Consider the following 18,683-nt stretch of genomic DNA (forward strand, 5'->3'; position numbering starts at 1 on the left):
CTTACTACTACAGTTTCCCTGGGTTAAATAAATTCTGTTTTACTAGCCTGATTCAAACTATATAAATGTAAAGTTTCAAAATGTTGAACAAAGGCAGTTTCTCAATAATTCGAAGTTATTCAGACCATTTACGTAACAGCAGGATACATGAATAATTAAATGCTCTGTAAGGTTTTATTTCAGAATGGAAATCATAAAGATTTCCATTTCCAAGGATACTCATAGAGTTTTCTTTTCCAGATGAAACACTGGCTCCAGCCACAATTGAAATAAACATTTTGATAACATGATTTCAGTAAAGAGAAGAAGGGGGAAGGAGGTAGAGGAGCCTCGAGAAAAGATCCATTTGTAAAACAAAGCAAATCTGCTGCAACTGAAATTCCCTTTTATTTCCTGTATAGGTGCCAGGTCTTGAACAGACACCCAATTTATTACCTTGTCAGCTGACTTATTAGGGTTGACACAAATCGAGCTGAAATATGCCTGACACACTGCAGTCAAGGCTTTTTTCACGCTTTAGCACAAAGCCAAACTTTCCACAAGGTGGAGGGAAAGGGAGAGGGAGCTGTGGGAGTTCTATTCCCTGTTTTCTATCATCAAGATGAATATGATCTCCTCTCCCATTCTTAATATGCAAAACCCAAGGCTAAAGAATAATTCACCAAAATGATACAGCTGGGAAATTATTATCAGGCTCTGGAAAACCCTTGATTACAGGAAATAGCACCTACATTTTGAGAAAATGTTCCCACCAGACACAAAAGCTGAATCAAAGCCTCTCCTCTTCCTCAGTATGGCTTTCTTCTCCAGCATTTTAGCCTAAACAATACAAACCTCCAGTTTTCCTCAAGGACAAAGGAAAATACCAAATTCAAGTTGAAGTAAAAGGGAGGTGACTCAGGTATCCCTACTACTTGTATTTTACACAGTACTGCACAATATTTTGCCTGACAGAGCTGTCCTTTTATTCACCAAACCTATTCCTGTTGCACTTCACTTTTTATCCTCTAATTTATGACACAAATATTAATTTACAGTAGTGGGGGGCATAAAATGTGAAACAGCAGCTGTTGGAAGAAAAAATAGCAACAGTGTTACACTTTTTAAAAATTAGGTCCTAGTCTTGCTACATAATTCAATTTGTTTATCTTTGCTCATAAATAAGTAAATTTTTAATTGTATCAGTTAAAAATACAACAGAGATATTTTCATGAGAAATTCCACTGCCATCAGTGATATAATCCACAGCTGAAACTCATTATGCCCTAAGTTTTTGAAAGGTCTTCAGATACTTTTCATTACATAGTATCCTTAAAAGCTTAACAAGCGTGGTTTAAAACCTTCAGTGCAACTGAGCTTCTGGCACCGTAGCTTATTCCTCTTCTTTTGTGAGAATGGAAGTTGTATTTTTTTATACCTATTTATACCTGCCCAGCACTGGAGGCAGTAAATTTTATTCTAGTATCTTCAGGATACACCAGACTGGAATATTCTGCAATGTCATCTCCTACAAGGCAAAGCTCCTGATTTTTCAATTTTTGCACAACCATCACCACATGAGTTCAACACAAATGCTTGAATAGGACCTTTTTCCAGTTGAGGGTCTGATTTTGATCTGTCCTACTTGGCTGTTCCACTGAAATGAGCAAATCTGCATTATAGTTTAAGTTGAGTTGCGAACAAGCCTATAATATTCTCAAAGGTCAGATATAAACAAGTAATGAGAAAAGGGTATTCTATTCAATTCAGGTTGTTCTAGATAGATTCAGAAAAAACAAAGGAACTAGTAAGAGTTCCTACGGTCTGTAAAAATACGGTGAAATATCTTCAGTGAAACATCACAGCACCTCAAATGATGAAATAAGGAAAAATATTTACATGAGAATTTATGTTGAACTCCTTTGGTCATACTGAATGTTTTAAAAGTTAGTTTGTTTTTGTCCATGATACACAGTAGCGAAAGTCTATTCTTTTCAGATCTGTAACACTGATTTACAGAATCATTAAGAGACACATTCCCCAATTTTCCTAACTTATAAGTGTTGACCCAAGAAACTAGATTGGCCAGCTCTAAAAATGCTACCCCTGTGCTCCATCTAGTGGAGTCCTGATTTAAGATTAATTCACTATTTAGCAGGGATGTCCTTCAGTCAGAAGGGTACTCTATACACAAGCAATTTCTTTGAGGTTTTTTCAAAATGTGTGAAAATGACACAATTTACATTAATGAAAATACAAAAACATGGAATAAAAAATCTGGACAACATTTAATGGATTTGAGAAACCAGTATATTTGGTGAGCTACAGAGACTACTGAGCTTCATACCATATTTTCAATAAGGGTAAATTCAGTCCACAGTACCTTCACAGAAGAGCACAAGCATATTTCAACATCTACCCTGACAGCTTCTCTTTGCTTCTAAAGACATGGGAGGTGTAAAGCTGGGCTCTGACATTAGGAATGGGCAATCACCAAGCCACTTTCTGGCCTCACTGTACAGAAAAAAAAAACATGATGCAATACTAAGGATGTAGAAAAATATGCATTCTGTGTAAGAGGTTACAACCTAAAAGAGTAATTGGATCCCTAACAGGTTTGTGTGAAATACAGCAATCTGCAGAACATTATAGAACATAGAGACTACCTGTTGTTTCAGTCAATTAGTTTGAGAATATCCAAGCTCTCCCAAATCCTTCCTTGTAATGCAAGGTAGCTTATATGTAATTTCATTAGAAACTCCAGAGATTAAATTATGGCTCAGATCTTCCCTTAGTCATCACTAAAAAGTTGCACTGCCTCACTGGCAGAACTCCTGTGTTCTGCCAGCAGCTATGCCCACATGTGCTCTCCAGCCTGCTTCAAACAAATGGAACCAGAGCACCAAAATGCTACAGTCTAAACCTCTGAAGATAAGTCTGCTGATACGCCTGGGAAGGGTGCAGATGGTAAAAGGGGATTAGGGAGGTAGTGATGAGCATGAGAGAGCAGGCAGGAAGCACTAGCATCTTTACTGGGCACAGCTGGATTTGGATTTACTGGAAGGCATGGCATGATTTACAACAAAATTATCAACTGTGCTGAAGTGATACAGTAAGAACACAGGATAATCAATCCACACAGAAGTAACTAATTTACTAACTTAGTCCCGATTGGCTCATCAATGCAAACCAGATTAAAAAAAACCCAAAAAACAACAATCTAATTAGATTAAACCAAAACCATTCAGGTAAGACAGTCACTGCCATGAGTTTAATTGAACTGATTTTGAAAATCCCTTTCCAGCGTCAGGCTCATGTCCTGAAAATCCTATCGGATCCTGTCGCACAGCACTACTCCCTTACTGAAATTGTTTATCTTACTCTGACTGCTTTACCTACAGAAGATTAGTGAGTTAATTCAAAACCTGTTCCTTTGACAGAGCTGTGAGGGCTGTGACCTTTGGCAAAATGTGGGAACAATCAACAGTGTATATAGGAGAGTGAAGCCAGGAGGGTGCTCTTGTGAAATATGTAACTACCTAGTGCTACTTGGACAGTGGGAGGAATAGGTAGGTGAGCAGATTCTGTCTTTTCAGGCCTGTTATTTATTAAAAATGATATTAATGATATTTTTTGAACACATCTATTGACAGTGCCTTAAACTGCCATAACTAGCTGCTGCAGGCATGATTGTGACTGCAGGTTCTGTAGAGACTGAACCTAAAGCCTGACAGCTCTTGGCTGTCCCTTTTCCATTCCCAGACAATTTGCTTGTCTCTCTGCCTAAAGCAAATACTGTTTTGCTCAGAGAGTGAACTAAAACAACTCCACCTGGGATCAGATGAGCACCTGAACCAATACAAGAGAAAGAGAGGACTATGTAAGTGAGTACAAGAAAGACAGAAATGCAGTAGCCAAGTTCAGTTGGTTTAAGGACATGGCATGGCACAGCAGCTCCTCTTCCCATTTAACCAGGTTAAGTGACTACCTTCCCAGTTTGGCCCCATCTGCTCATCACTGCCCTAAGTGTGGTGGTTACTAGTCCTCAGACCTGCCACCATAATTGCATGCATAGCTGCTCCCTGACCTGGCTCTGTCAAAATGAATGCAGCTGAGCTTAAACACCTCTTTTATAGTTCTTGGGGGGGCTTTTGTTTCTGCTTTTAGCGAGATCACTTTGTCAGGACCAGGTTAGGGAGCAATTAAATGTGCAGTTATGTTGGCAGATCTAAGGGGGCAGCTGGACCAGAAGCAACACATCTGACCATGCTCTAAACAAACATCTGTCCAAAGTCTTAGTCAAACAGATGTGGAGGAAAAATGTACCTAATAAGGCTTGAAGTGAAAATATAATTTACGAGAAACTGCATGTATCAAATTTTCTTCTAAGAAATGCAATCAGTAATTCATGAGATTGTAAGTTTCTATAGCGACATACGATGTATCTAATAGCTACTTCAGGAAACCAACACATACTTCAAATGGTTAAATCCATGCTGGCAACTTTTTTCTCTTCTGTCAAGACACTCCTAGCTCCACAAGGTTGTGAATAACTTGCACCAACTTGAGGCAAGTGTATTCTAATCAGCTCTGCATTTTGTTCCTCTTAAAAACTGAAAACCTTTGGCTTCAGATTGCAATTTTATATATGCTACAGAGCAGGTAACTCAGTAACACTACAAAAGCATTGAGTGTTTCTTGTCCTGTAACCCTGACTGCTCTTCTCCAATCCCATTTCTTGTTCTAGCACAAGACTGTGCACAGACATAGTAAGAATTGATGCAGGTTAGTGTGATGGGAAGGTGCTGAACCTGCTTCCCAAGCCACTTCAGTACAGGGCAACACAAATGCTGATGATGGCCAAAGAGGGGTGAAGGTACAGAGGGAGGAATGAGCAACCAGAAGTATCACTCAAAGGTGCCTCATTTGGGAGCATTGCTGGTCTAACCTGTACATGAGACTGCCTCTTCAATACAGCTTCTGAAAAAAGATTATTTAAAATCCAGATGATGTACAAAACTGAATACACTGGTCTACAGAAGAAACAGGATTTTTATTCCTTTGATTTAACTATTGCTGACGTGTAGATTCTTAAGATACTTACTAGCATGAACTAATCAAAAAGCATTTACTCATTCCATTCTCATGTTCAACAATTCAGAGAACTCCAACCTCCTCCGATTCAAAAATCAAGCTAAATAATGTATACAGACTGTGATATTCTCTTTAGAAACGGAGAAGTTCATTGTAGACTTGACTGACCAAACTGTGTCACACGTTATATACATATACACTCATACACTGTACGACTGTGTTGCAGAGCAGAACACTAAAAATTGGCAATTGAGCATGACCATAAAGAACAAATACTTTCCCAACTAGTTTAAAAACATACCTACCTCAGTTATCCCCCAAACACTTTTTGACTTGATTTATGTTCTGCTGCTTTAAAAGAAGAAATGGGTCAATATGAAATAATGCACATACTTGAAAAATGGATATTCATACCCAAAATAAACTTTCTCTTGGGAGAATATTTTTAAAGCAGCATTTAAAGTCTCTTGGCAATGATTAGCTAGAAAAGTTAGTAATTTATTTATTTAGAATAAAAGTTCTCAGAATTTTTTTACTAACATTTAGGATTCTGGGAGTAAACTTAGTAATACAAGTTTCTCCCAAATTAATTTTCATTCCATACAACATTTAGTATTTATACATGCAGAGGAATGCACAGTATGCATTAAAGCAGAGAAGATTATATTTAAGAAATGTATGGGCTACTTTACAAGAGGTGATATGTATGCACAAACGATTCAACTTACTGCTGTTGAGCCTAAGCCTAAAAACAAAAACATTACCTTGTCTGATTAGACTTTTCCTCTTGCACGTACATTTTTAACATTTGGCATACAAGTATCAACAATTTATGATTTGAACTTTCTCAACAGAAAGTTGAAGTATGAAACACTAAATAAATACTGTTTGCCCTCAAGACATGCAGAAGTTCTGTTATACAGACTGTGAAATGGAAAAAATACTTAGAGGCTGACTATGGTTAGTGACTCCTAATTTTTTTATTAAATGTAAAGACCTCTTTGCAATGACATATTTGAAGCTTCATTTTAACTAATAGACTGAAGCCACCATTTTAGACCCAACCACAGATTTTTTTAAGGAAGTGGCAAACCATTGCTGCTAGTTGAGAAAATGAAAATTAGTCCCTGGGAGAGGATACAATCAATGGTGTGTTAATCTAACCTTCAGCTGTTAATGATTTGCACTACTATTTCCCCTGATGCTGTGGGTTCTGCTGAAATATTGTTTTAGCAGTTTCTGTCAACTTTCCCTACCTTTTTTCTTCCTGAAAGGGACAGACTGAAGTGAAAATCTTAGCAACAGATTTTTCCCTGTGCTATTTTTTCCTCCTTTTTTTGTCTGACCCAGTTCTTTCACACCATGGAAGCACGAGACAGAAGGGTAAAAGAGTTCTGTTTTTTTCAGTTAGAGCCTTTTTAGACAGTCTGTTATTCACAACTCCTCTTACTTACAAAAGAGGTGTTACACTAAGCAGTCACCATTAGAATTGCAATATTAACATGAGATTAAATAGTTTAGGAAGTCTGTATTTTGCCCGCTTCTTTCACATTCACCCAAAAAGCTAAAAGTGTTACAGGACTCTTCTTTGGAAAGAACTGCTGAGGAGGGTCTGGTATTTCTAGTCACAAGAGCTGTGCAAGCAACCTGGAAGAGACTTCTTGTGCCGGTATAACAATAGATAGGTGTGGCAATCTTGGAGATTTGCCTGACTCTGTAAACTTTTGAGTCCTTAAGGATCTTTTGGTTCACTCAATTGAAACAATCTTGCAAAAGAAAACTGCATAGCCCACAAGCCAAATTCTGCAGCAAAGGACTGAGTGCCAAAATAATAAAAGTACTCAGCACCTTGCAAAGCTGCATTCCACACACACAACACCAGTTTTCTTAGCAAGCATTTCTTCCAGGAATGAGTGTATCTCGATCGTTTCAGTATCCTTAAAATAAAGCCAAAAGGACTTGCAAAACAATTCAAACTTACTTTACATGTATCTCAGGCCCTTTGTTTAACTTAATCAGTTCTGAATATTTGAGATGAATTGTGGGATTCACATTCTCTGCACAGAGAGAGACATAATTCTCTCTCTCAAGTTTTTCCTGGAGAAGCACAGAGACCAAAACAATTCTTATCTCATTTGCTGCTCCTGTGTTTTGGAACATGAGGAATATGCTGGAAGATTATTTACCTGAAGGAATTTGCTTGATTGGATTCTGGTGTGTTTTGTTTTCTTGACCAATCCGTGCGAACTGTCACATTTGTGACTGTGTCATGACGGTCGGTCAGGAGACAGTCACAAGATTCAGTTCAGTTGAGTGCTTGTGCAGTTTCAGATGTAGTGTAATATAGTATAGAATAATATAGTATAATAAAGTAATTAATTAGCCTTCTGATGTCGTGGAGTCAGATGCATCATTTCTCCCTGCCACAGGGGTTGCCTTGCTTTACAATAATGAATAAAGGTAAATATTCAGCATGGTAAGCCTGTCAAGTTTAAAGAATTTGGGTTAAGTTGAAGAAGCAACATTTGATCTATTTTAATGTTAGCTTCATGCAGACTACAGTAACCCATTATCAGGGTTGTGTGTTGCTGCACACAAATCTAATTTGTTGATAAATATTTCATTAATTCATAAAACATACTGAAAAGTTCAGTGTTGCTCCTTCAAGATCACGCTCACAATTCATTAAAAATTATTTGAATATAGGTACACTATATGTAGAAATAGCTTCACTAAATTCTCAAATAACTTAGACAAAACTTTGTTTGAAGACATAACTTTATGGTTGAGTATTTCTCATATTGAAAGCTCATGCCTCTCATTTTCAGATATTTCAAGAGTTTTGGACCGTGTCTTTAAAAGGTTTCATAAGGGATGTTTACTACCGATAATTAACACAATCTATCAGAAATTGTCTTTGTACCTAATGGACCTTGTCAAAGACTGTATTGATTAGAAAGTTTAAAAAAATCAATCAAATGACAAATGATCAATAGATTACAAAGAGGGTGATTTAGACATTTCACAAAATGAGTTCTACTAGCCAGAAGGGATAATTCTTTGTTGTTGTTCTTGCTACGCTCTTGTAATGTATTTGATCAAGAATCTGGTTTGAAAGAAAAGATTTCTAGTAAAATTTGCAGTGACATAAAGCAGGAACTTTTAGGTAACAAAGACAACTTTTCATGGATTCAGGCTACTTCAGGAGGACCAAATGTACAATCCATGTATTTCTATGTGGCCAAATATAAGAACATATTGCCTATGAATGAGGAATGTAAGCCACAGAATCCAAGAAAGTATTCAGGGATGAAAGACAGCTCAAAGTATCTGGGATATATAAAGGGAGGAACAACAAGTAGAAATAGAGAACAAATGACTTCATTATTTGGCACTGATGTAGTAGTTTCTGAAATATGGAGTGCACTTGAGACATCAACACTAAGAAGGCTGAAAAACTGCAGAGGATTCTGAAAAAAAGCTGGGGGAATAACAGAAAGGCTTGCAAATACCATATAGTAAAATTCAAATAATAAAAGCTTTTCTTCTTATAATGAAGAGATTATATACAATTTGAAGGTCACCTGCAAAGTCACACATGAGGAATAGAAATGTAACCCCGTTTGAAAAGAAAAGATGCAATAAAGCCTATCATCTGGAAGCTCATATCAAGCAAAGGCATATCTAAAACATGATATTACTTACAAGTGGCTAAAACCTGGAAAACACTTAGAGCAATTCATATGAATAATTTGCTGGATTTTTTTCACTGGGATTCACACTTAATCCACAGTGGCTATTACTTTAAAAAACAACTCTACTCACCAAACTAATTCTGGTAAATCTATGGCATTACATTGGAAAGTGAATTATATGATCATGTTTGCAGCAATTCTCTCATGAATTAAAATCCATTGAAGTCAAAGAAAAGATTAGGACTGTCTTTAAAGCACTTTGGATCACATGCATATTCACAATTCTATTGATCTAGTTATATATATCCAGTTTTATTTCTAAAGGTTAACAAAAACAATAGAGTTGGTTTGTTGGTTTTATTTTGTTATCTTTCCATATTTTAATGAAAGAAAACCCAGATTCTAAAATCTAGTCTAACATAAGATATAGTGAAGTCAGGTGAAGTCCCAGAAACAGCAAAAGGTGATAGCAAGATCCAATACAGTTTAATATAATATAATTGATGATAAATTGGTAATGTGGAGCTGGAGAACACCCTGTAAGAATCATATTTAGCCTTACAGATTAGAAAGATTTTATACACATCACTAAAATTTAATTGCATAAAGAAAGGTCCAGATGCCTTGTTTAATCATTTTGGATTAGCAATAACAACTTCAATACATAATTATATTTTCTTCCTTCTTAGTGATTAAAACCCAAACAACCTCAAGGCTGTACTCGTATACTCACTCTGGTAGTCGTGACAGGATACCCAAGGAAAGAGAACTTATCCCATCGTTGATCCGACCCGGCAGCTTACGCTTCTGAATCCAGCTGACAGCAAACTCCAGGCCAATGAAAGTAATGAAGAATGGAATACTCTAAAAATAGTTTGCAAAAACAAAACAAAAAAAAAGTCACAACAAAATAAAATTAGATACACTTTTCCAAACAGCATTTTATGCAGTGAGATGCTTCTCAGATTGGCTGGCACTTTAGTAGCTACTCCTGTAATAAAGCTCATAGCATGGACCTTACAAATCAGAACAACCAAGGCTACCATTTGATCCAAAACACCAGTAGAAATCTATTGCAGTAACCTCCTCCCACAGTGTTTTCTTTTGCACGTTCTGCACATAAACTCAAACATTATCAGAACAAAACACAAAAGTCTTTCCAGACTTCTATTTCTCATATTTAAGTAAAACAGTGAGAGCAGCAATATTTGTGGACTTCTCCAACCACAAAGTAGAACAGAATATAGTTTGGATTTGATATTGTATGAAGTTTTCTGAGTGTTTTCAGCCACTGAATTTGGTATCCAACATTATTATCTGAAAGATATAGTAAAGTGAGTTTCTTTCTACTTGGCATTTCTATTGCCATGCTTTTCACTGCAGACAACAACAGCTCTTCTGTATGTGCTTTCATCAGTGAACCAAATAACTATGCAGCCCGTTTCAGTTTGGGCCACAAGCCATGTTCTCTTCCCAGACTAAGTGACAATGATACAATGTTCCCCTCTTTCTTTTGGATTATACTGACTGCAAAATAGTTTTCTGCCTTTTTGCAGAAAAGTATAATGATGAACAAGACTGGAACATTTCTCACTCACAGCATTGCTTTAGTCTGGGATTCAATTCTCACTGTCCATCTTCTATCCCAAGAAAAGCTGAAAATGCACAGCAACAGCACCTATTAGTGAAATGTGCAACTGGTGAGGACTATCAGACCTCTTCTCAATTCTTTATCATCTCAGGCAACAAGAAAAAGGCTTGAGTAACAGTAAGTCGTAGAGCAATTTTTTTTTAATAACACTGTAGTCCTAACAGTCCCTGCACTTCACATGCGCAAGGAATTAGGCAGTGGCAGCGTTTTAGCCATCTCCACCAAAATCTAGAAGGCCTGTGGCAAGGAAAATGGGAAGGAGTGATCAGATCTCTGTGCAAGCAAATGTTCCTTCAACAGCCTCCCTTGCTTTGTAGAAAACTTTTAGGTGACCTTTGAGACATTCAGACAACTGCTTTTTGGTTACATTAAGGCATAAAATTCCCACCGTATTTTGCAGGGCAAGAGAAATGCAAGAGCAGTTTTGCACCACTCTGGGACGCACCACACTGCCACACTTGCCCTGTAAGTTTTCTGCTGCTTCTGCTCCCTTCAAATGGCCTGCAAATACCTACAGCTTCAGTGCCTGGAACCCTCCAAACTGCACTGCTGTAGGAGAGAGCTGCTCCTGCCCATACAACAGTTTAATAGAAGCATGTTGTCTCTGCAAATACCATTGCATTCTGGAGGGCACTCATTTTTGTTGCCAAGTGATCTGGGAATTCCTACTAGGCTGGGACAGTAAAGACACTAAGATGGATACAGACCAGATTGCTCAGACCAAGAATTGGATGATTCAAACCATCTCTTGCAAACAGCAAGAGATTTATAGTGTCTAGAAAATATGAAAGTTCATAAACTTCAGCAGCACAGGGTTAGGTTACAATAACAGAAGAACAGAGATTAATATCAACATGACACTTTTTAATTTAGGTGCCTATTTTAGGCATCTAAAAGCCCATATCTGATAGGCAACAACCGATGATATAAAAATCTTGAAAGCAAGGGAAGACCTGTAAAGGCCATAAAGCCTAAACAGCACCCAAGAAAACCAATGTGGCAAATCTTTCAATATTTCAAATAAGTAGGAAACAATATAATAATAAAATATATAATAAAAGAGTAAGGAAACCCTAAAACCTTCAATTTGAAACCAATGAAACATACTGGGAAAATACAAATACTCCTTGTTTTGCTCTCTATATCTGTTTAATTTCTAAGTAGACAAGACTTTTAATGTACATTTCCTAATTGATATAATCAAATAACAGATTCCTAACTTAGCAAACAAAGGTTGATGACCACAGCTGAACACTCCAGCAGAGAAAAGAGAGGTTTAATACAAAAAACTACAAAACACTTAATGACAATATTAAAAGGCAGTTCTAGCATAGACTACAAGGAGTTCTAAGGTATGGAACAGCAGAAGCTGCAGAACAAATTGAATGGGCTCAGAACAGAGAAATTGAGGTGTTCTATTCATGAAATAAAAACAGTTAATAGGAAATGTACACTGTCTGTATTCCATGGGATGATTCATTTTACCTAGCAACCTCTGAAACAGTTGAAATACTTGACTTTATATGAATGTACACTATTACAAGTTCTGTCTTATTGACTTCATTAAATATTTTCCTCCCACTATGAAGCTGTGAAACAGCCAGGCAGTTGGCTCCACTTTTTGACTCAAAAATGGGGAGTGTCATAGCAAGGAGGATAAAGAGACATTCAGACATCCTTAACCTCCTGCTCATCAAGGAGATTATAAAAGAAAAGATTTATGGCATACCTCTTACTAGCTAAGAAATTACTACATCTCTCTCACATACCTACATTAAGCTTGGTCCAAAGCAGATCAAGGGGATCTACTACATCTGGGCTAGGATGTATTATTTATGTTACTATGACAGCTATTGTCATGGAGGATGAAAAGGCATTCCCTGACCCAAACTGCCCACAGAGTAAGGATGAGATGTAATGCAACAGAAGAAGAATGCAAATAATTCAGGCAAAAAGGAGACCATAAGGGAGAAAATAGTTGCACTAGCCTAACCATTACTTTTCTTTTTTCCTGTTTGTTTTTTTTGTTTGTTGTTGTTGTTGTTTTTTGTTGTTGTTGTTGTTGTTGTTTGGGTTTGGGGTTTTTTTTGTTTAAGTTAAAAGGACAATGAAGACATTTAAGGGACCCATCGAACCTGGCTATCTCTACGACTGTTTTCAAGGGTTGTCTCTACAAACAAAATGGCACAAAGTTAAGAAATAGCCACTGTTGACATCACAGGTCAGTGACATAAGACAGATCCTTTTGATACCTTCTGTCCATAAATGTTTTACTCTCTCTCTCTCTCTGTTTCCAGGTTTTTTCTCTTCACCCAACAGCAGAAATACTCAGTGGAGATTTGTGTTAGCTTGTGGTTTAGCTGAATAACTGATCCATAACATGAAAGCCTTACTCTGAGTACTGTGTAAGAGGGTTCCATTTTAAATTACCAACTCTACAGAATGCAAAGGACCATTCAAAATCAGTTTCCACGTTATACTATTGCAAAGAATAATATTCTAGGTTGAAACTCAGCATATACACATAGTTTTATTGCAATTCTTGAAACAGTTTTTGTTTCCCTAAAGTCCCAGATCTTTATAACATAAGAATCCCAACTTTCAATTAAAACTAAATATTAAGGTTTTGTACCTCACTATTTAGAAGCAAATCCTAAAATGTGAATTGAGTTTAAATGTGAACTTATTCTTTAGGGTCTCAAGAGAGCAAATTGAAAACAGCGATTACTAAAGCTTTCATTTTGGAGTTCTCAGCAGAAGGACTGTCTCTTCGGAAGTCTGACTCATGGAAGTCTTTACAGAGCATAGGTGATAATTTCAGACCATAGCAAGCTACAAAGCTACAAAGTAAATTTGTGGTTCATGAAAACTATGTTTGGCAAACAAAAAGAATCATTCCACCACCTGTAGATTGTGAGAGAACAAAAAAAAAAAAAAAAACCAACCAACAGAGCATGCAGAGACTAATCTTACACCCATAGAAAAGAGGATGCTCTTAAAATGAATGGACAAGCATTAGTACATCCTGTCCTAGATAAATGAAATTGACATACTTCCCAGATATACAGACAAATTAAGGGATTTGAATTCTACATAACAAAAAGTCTTATAAAAATAAATTCTATGACGATTATCAAAGATCCACACCCCTTTTCCCAGAATTTTGGAGATTTGTTGAAAGGGTGACCTTTCCCTGGGCACTGCTGCAGAGCTTTGCTGCTTGTCACTGGCAGCAGCTGATCAGCTCATGTTTTAAACAGGACTTGAGTCTCAGCTTATGCTTTAAACAGGACTTGAGGCCTCTCCATACAGCTCTGCCGACATACAGAGCAACAGTGCAAGGCCCATTGCTTCTGAAAATGGAAGCAATGTAACCAGAGACAGAAAGTACACTGCACAAGTTAAGCTAACTATTCTGTTCTCAGAACCAGAGCTGCTTCACCCCCTGCTGTCATTTCCCACCCAGATGTAACACCACAGGTAACTCTAGCTCCAAGGTGCCTCTCCTGTGAAGTGCCTGTATTTTGTAAGCCAACCAGCTCAATTTTGCAGATTGCTAAATCCATTAATATTTGGGTGACTTTGGAGGTTCTGCCACCTGTCTAATATTGGAAGGTGCCTATTCCCACAGCTGTAGCTATGTCATCTCATGTCCTAGAAATACTTTCATCCATCTGATACCCAAGAAATCACAGATCTGGGATGCAAATTCCACTACAGTGTCTCAGAAAAAAAAAAAAGAAGGAAAAATCCCACACCATTTAGACACTAATGTAATCAGTAGTTTGTTTCACACATATACATCAACATTATCGTCTTTTAGAGTGAATTATTTGAGCTGAGGCCTTCATTTGTTACCAGCTCCACACTAAATTCTTTTTGTTCTGTGTTGAATTGAGTTCAGATATCCACCTCTACGTCTGTACCAATTAAAGGAGTTAGCACTCCCAAGACCTCCTCAAAAGGCTCATCAGGTCCCTATTAAATCTATTGCTGACTAATCCAATGGATATACTGCTTGTGTAATTGCTCCCTAAACAGTCAAGAATAGCAGCTGGAGAGGGACTAGATAGCTGCCATCTGCCCATAAACAAGGCCAGAAGAGGATGGATGAACTCTGCCTAAGCTCAGACCAAAGCCAAAGAGTTAATACAGTTATGCCACTAAAATACTTTTATATGCCTACTGAGACAAGCATCAAAAGATCTGTTCTAGCAAAAAATGCACTGTCAGAAGGGAAATCCAGCACAGCTAACCTAAGATAGGAATTTAAGCAAAGTATAACAGTAATCGGAAAACTTTTCTTTAATGCTATATTTTTTTGTGAGAAATATTCCTTTACAAGCTTATCCCAACACTGCTCTACAACAGCAGGAGCCTACAGGTGCTTTCATAATTCAAAGTACTAAGAATCCTTTCACAGACTTACAACTGTGTGCCTTAGTAAAAGAAATTCACAGTTTGGCTAATGTCTGACCTGAATATTGCACATGGGAGAATAAAGCCCAAGGATGTCAAGGTATGCTGCAGACAAGAAAGTGAATGATTTCCATTGGAAATGTGGGAATAGTAAAAGGGATTGAGGTAGTAGAGAGAGCTGGAAGAAGAGATCAGCTGACTAGGCACAACCATCGATCTTCCTTAATCATGACGTTGTATCTTAGTTGCAAAATACCTCTGAGGACAGCAGTCCATTGACCAGACACTGCACACACAGGCTGAGCTTGCAGCAGCTCTCTGCTTACCTTACACAAAAGGGTTTACCTTTGCAGATAACACCCCTCAGTGAAGGACAGCTGCATACTACAATTCCCAGAAAGCTGCTGATGGTGCTGCACTGCTCTGCACAGCCCATGGCACCCCCACTGCAGTCTGCCGGCAGCTGCTGCACAGCACTCCAAGGTATACCTGTCAGAGAGGCTCGTCAGAACTATCAAAACCCATTTTAAAAGTGCAGCTCTTTAATGAAGCTGGGAATTCACTTTGACAAGGGCAAAATAGTGTTTATGTGCTGTCTCTGTGAACAGCTGACATCGATCTGGGTTCGAAGGAGCTGACAATCAAGATATGAGCAATAGGTAGGACAGAAGGGAGCAAAGGTATCTTCTTGGAAGTGAATAAACTGGCAGGGCAGGACGGGAGGGAAGGATATGCTGCTGACAAGGGAGTTCTCACCCATGACCTCTGTACTCTTGCCTTGGATGTTTAGGACACAGCACTGTCCCAACACAAATATTTGTTCTAAATTCTCTTAAACAATCTTTATTTTTTATTTTAATTAGAAACCTTTTATTTTTCTGTCTTTGACTGAGCTTGACTTAAGGGCACAGAGAGACCTGACTTTTTGCTTGCTTTAAGAACCATAAAAGCCAAACACAGTATCATATTTTCTTGTTTCCTCAGTTCAGTTTGCTGTCACTGTTCATCTTATCCGTGCTGATGGATATAACATTAGCACCAAGCCTCAGATATCTCAGTGATATCTGAAAACTCCAGCTCTTGGTACCAGGAGAAATCATCATTTAAGTATATGAAAATAGAGGGCACATTTACACTGGCAGCTTACAGGCAGAAAGCCCTTGAGAGAAAGACAGTTTTATCTTAATTTAGGTGCCCTTTCGCGGACATAGTTTCAGTGAGGCGCCCGTGGCTTTTGAAAACAGGAGCAGGTGGGCAAAGGGAAGGGCGAGGGATGCAGCCAGGGTGGGAAAGGAGGGGACTCTCACCTTCTCTACGTAGTCGGGCACCTCCTCCACCGTGCGGAAGGAGCTCTCTCCGGGCGCCAGCGCGTAGAAGAGGGCGCGGAGCTGCTGGCCCGGCGCGGTGCCCCGCGGCCCGCCCGCCTCAGCGCCCATGGCCAGGCCGCGCTGCGCCCGCCGCGCTGCGCTCCCGGGACGGCGCGCGCCACCCGCCCCCGCGCCGCCCCGCCGCGGCCTCGCCTCGCCACCCCGTGGGCCCGAGGGCTGAAGGGCTGCCTTGGAGAAAGCTAACAATTTCTGCTTCCCCCCCTGGTTCGGAGGTTTGCTTGGGTTTGGGTGCTGTTTTTTCTGTATGTGTCATCGCTGCCTGGCCCACTTCTGGCAGCTGGGAGAAAGCTCTCGCGCACCCCAGCTCCTTTCTCACCCTGGAAAGTCTGAGAACCTCAAAAATCCGCAGAGCTCAAGTCACTCTTTCTCAATTTTAGACAGAATTCTACACAAAAATAGAAATTATTGCTCAGGTTTGGAGTTCTATAAAATAAAATGTTGAGGGTTTTGAGAAATAAGCCAAGGTGTGCTCGTAGACTCCTGTTCAGCTGTATGGGTTAGTCCAGAATTCTTCCCATTAAAAGCTGTTATTTTTTTAATAGGGCTTATGATGGCTCCATTTTATATAGCTTCAGTTAACATCACTGCATTGAAAGTAGCCTCAGGAAGCCGTCGATTATGCTTTCATTTATGAAGGAATGAAAACTAGGGAAACAGAAATGGTGAAAAGAGATATATGTAGATCCTTGTAGAAAATTACTTTTAGGAATGCAAGTAAGGACAGGCTTTGTGCATTCAAGACCTTTGGTCTGAAGCTCAGGAGCATGTCAAATGTTTGTCAATCATGCTTGATATTTGGTGTTAGTACAAATAATAAGATTTCTGATGAAATAGATTAGCCAACAATAAAATAACACAATGTCTCAACAATCCCTTCATCTCAAATGTACAGTTCCACTAACAGTCTTTGCAGATGAAATGAACTGCAAATCCTGCTGTAAAAGATTTTACCACAATTTAAATTCTGACAGTCATTAAAAAAGATTTTTACTTTGCATCAGCCTTTAGTTTTGGAAAGGAACTATGCCAGGTAATTTCAGCTGAAGTTTCTGTTTAGGAAAAGTGCAATGCAAAGAAATTGACATTTTAAAAACTGAAATATTACACATTTGTGATGTTTGTATTAAATAAGTTTCCATTTAAGCAACAGCATGGAAGGTCGACTTAAACAATATTTTGCAGTTTGAATAATGTTGCAATACTGTAGACAATGGCTGTCAGGAAATTACTGGAAATATCAATAAAATATTTGACTTTTAACTGAACAAAGCAAAACTATTGTAAAAGGGCATTGATGATGAAATAGAGTTGGACACTTTCTTAATATGCGTAGTTTATACTAATACTGTAAGTAAAAAAATTATTAAATTTATTTAAGTGCTTTAAAATTGTATCCTAGTGTTCTCAATTTCATTGGCAATTTATGATAACCTGAAATTCTTATAAAATTCTAGTTGTTAAATTCTAAAATCTGAGTTAATCTAAATAAAAATTCCAAATTTACTCAAAATCACACAAATCAGCAGCATTCTGACTAGATCTTCATGGCAGGCAATGGCAAAACATTTGCTTTTTCATTCAGATTAGCCTCAGTATTTCTGTGACATTACTCTCACATTCAAGCTCCTTTAACTCAGCCTCACCTCAGCCATACCATCTCACCCAGACCCCTTCCTTGGTGTTGTGCTGGTGTTCATCTTGCTCCATCATCAGCTTTCAGAGTTAAAATGGCCTACACTTAATCCCACAACAATTGTTATCAGTGAACTGGGGACCATTCTGGGGTGAGAATGATTAGCAGGGCAAGGGAGCCCATGGCCACACAAGGTGAGATACATTTTGAGTACCATGGAACCACTACATCATATCACACCAATCTGGGAAAGAAGACAGTCCCTCAAGTTTTTAGAACTTTCTACTTTCTTAAAGATTATTTTGGACCCTCACATCATTGTAAATTGTCACGCCAATATGACTGTACTAAAGCTCTTGCTTTCAAACAGGAAGGATGGAAATTGGGCTTGATCATGCTTCACAGGGGAAAATAATAGGTTGTGTTTTCCAGCTTCCCTGTCCAAGAAGAAATAGGAGATAGCACTACAATACCTGCATTTCTGGTGAGGGAAACAGTTTGAAATCTTATCTGAAGCATTTATGAGTGTTTCACAAGCTTCGGTGGTCTGGCTCTGCCAATGTGGCTACTGTTGTCTACTTGTGCCTTGAAACTTAGCATGCAGTTTTCAGTGCTCCTTCTTTCTGATGTTAAGAAAGTAAAGGAAAATAAAGGAATGTTGCTTCCTTGGAGGTACTAAGCCTCTGCCACACAATGTCCCTCCATTCAGTTACCTTGCAGAACTGTTTTGTGAGAGTTAATTTTTTTATTACTTTATTTTCCTCTTTACAATAAAATCAACAAACAGAAAAGTTAATATTTCTCATCCTACACTGCCATCAAAA

At 38.3% G+C, this 18,683-nt stretch overlaps 1 protein-coding gene across 1 annotated transcript in view; it reads right to left on the reverse strand.

Annotated features, from left to right (window-relative positions):
• AGMO (alkylglycerol monooxygenase) overlaps window positions 1-16,274 on the reverse strand; it is a 186,396-nt gene extending 170,122 nt beyond the window's left edge. Inside the window, exons 1-2 of the mRNA XM_030943230.1 lie at window positions 16,146-16,274; window positions 9,502-9,632 (exon numbers count right to left, since the gene is read on the reverse strand). Of these exons, the coding sequence (XP_030799090.1) occupies window positions 9,502-9,632; window positions 16,146-16,274 (260 nt within the window). The remainder of the gene's footprint in view (window positions 1-9,501; window positions 9,633-16,145) is intronic.
• Window positions 16,275-18,683: the final 2,409 nt, after the last annotated feature.

This window comes from Camarhynchus parvulus, chromosome 2 (assembly GCF_901933205.1).
Source record: "Camarhynchus parvulus chromosome 2, STF_HiC, whole genome shotgun sequence".
Lineage (NCBI taxonomy): Eukaryota > Metazoa > Chordata > Aves > Passeriformes > Thraupidae > Camarhynchus > Camarhynchus parvulus.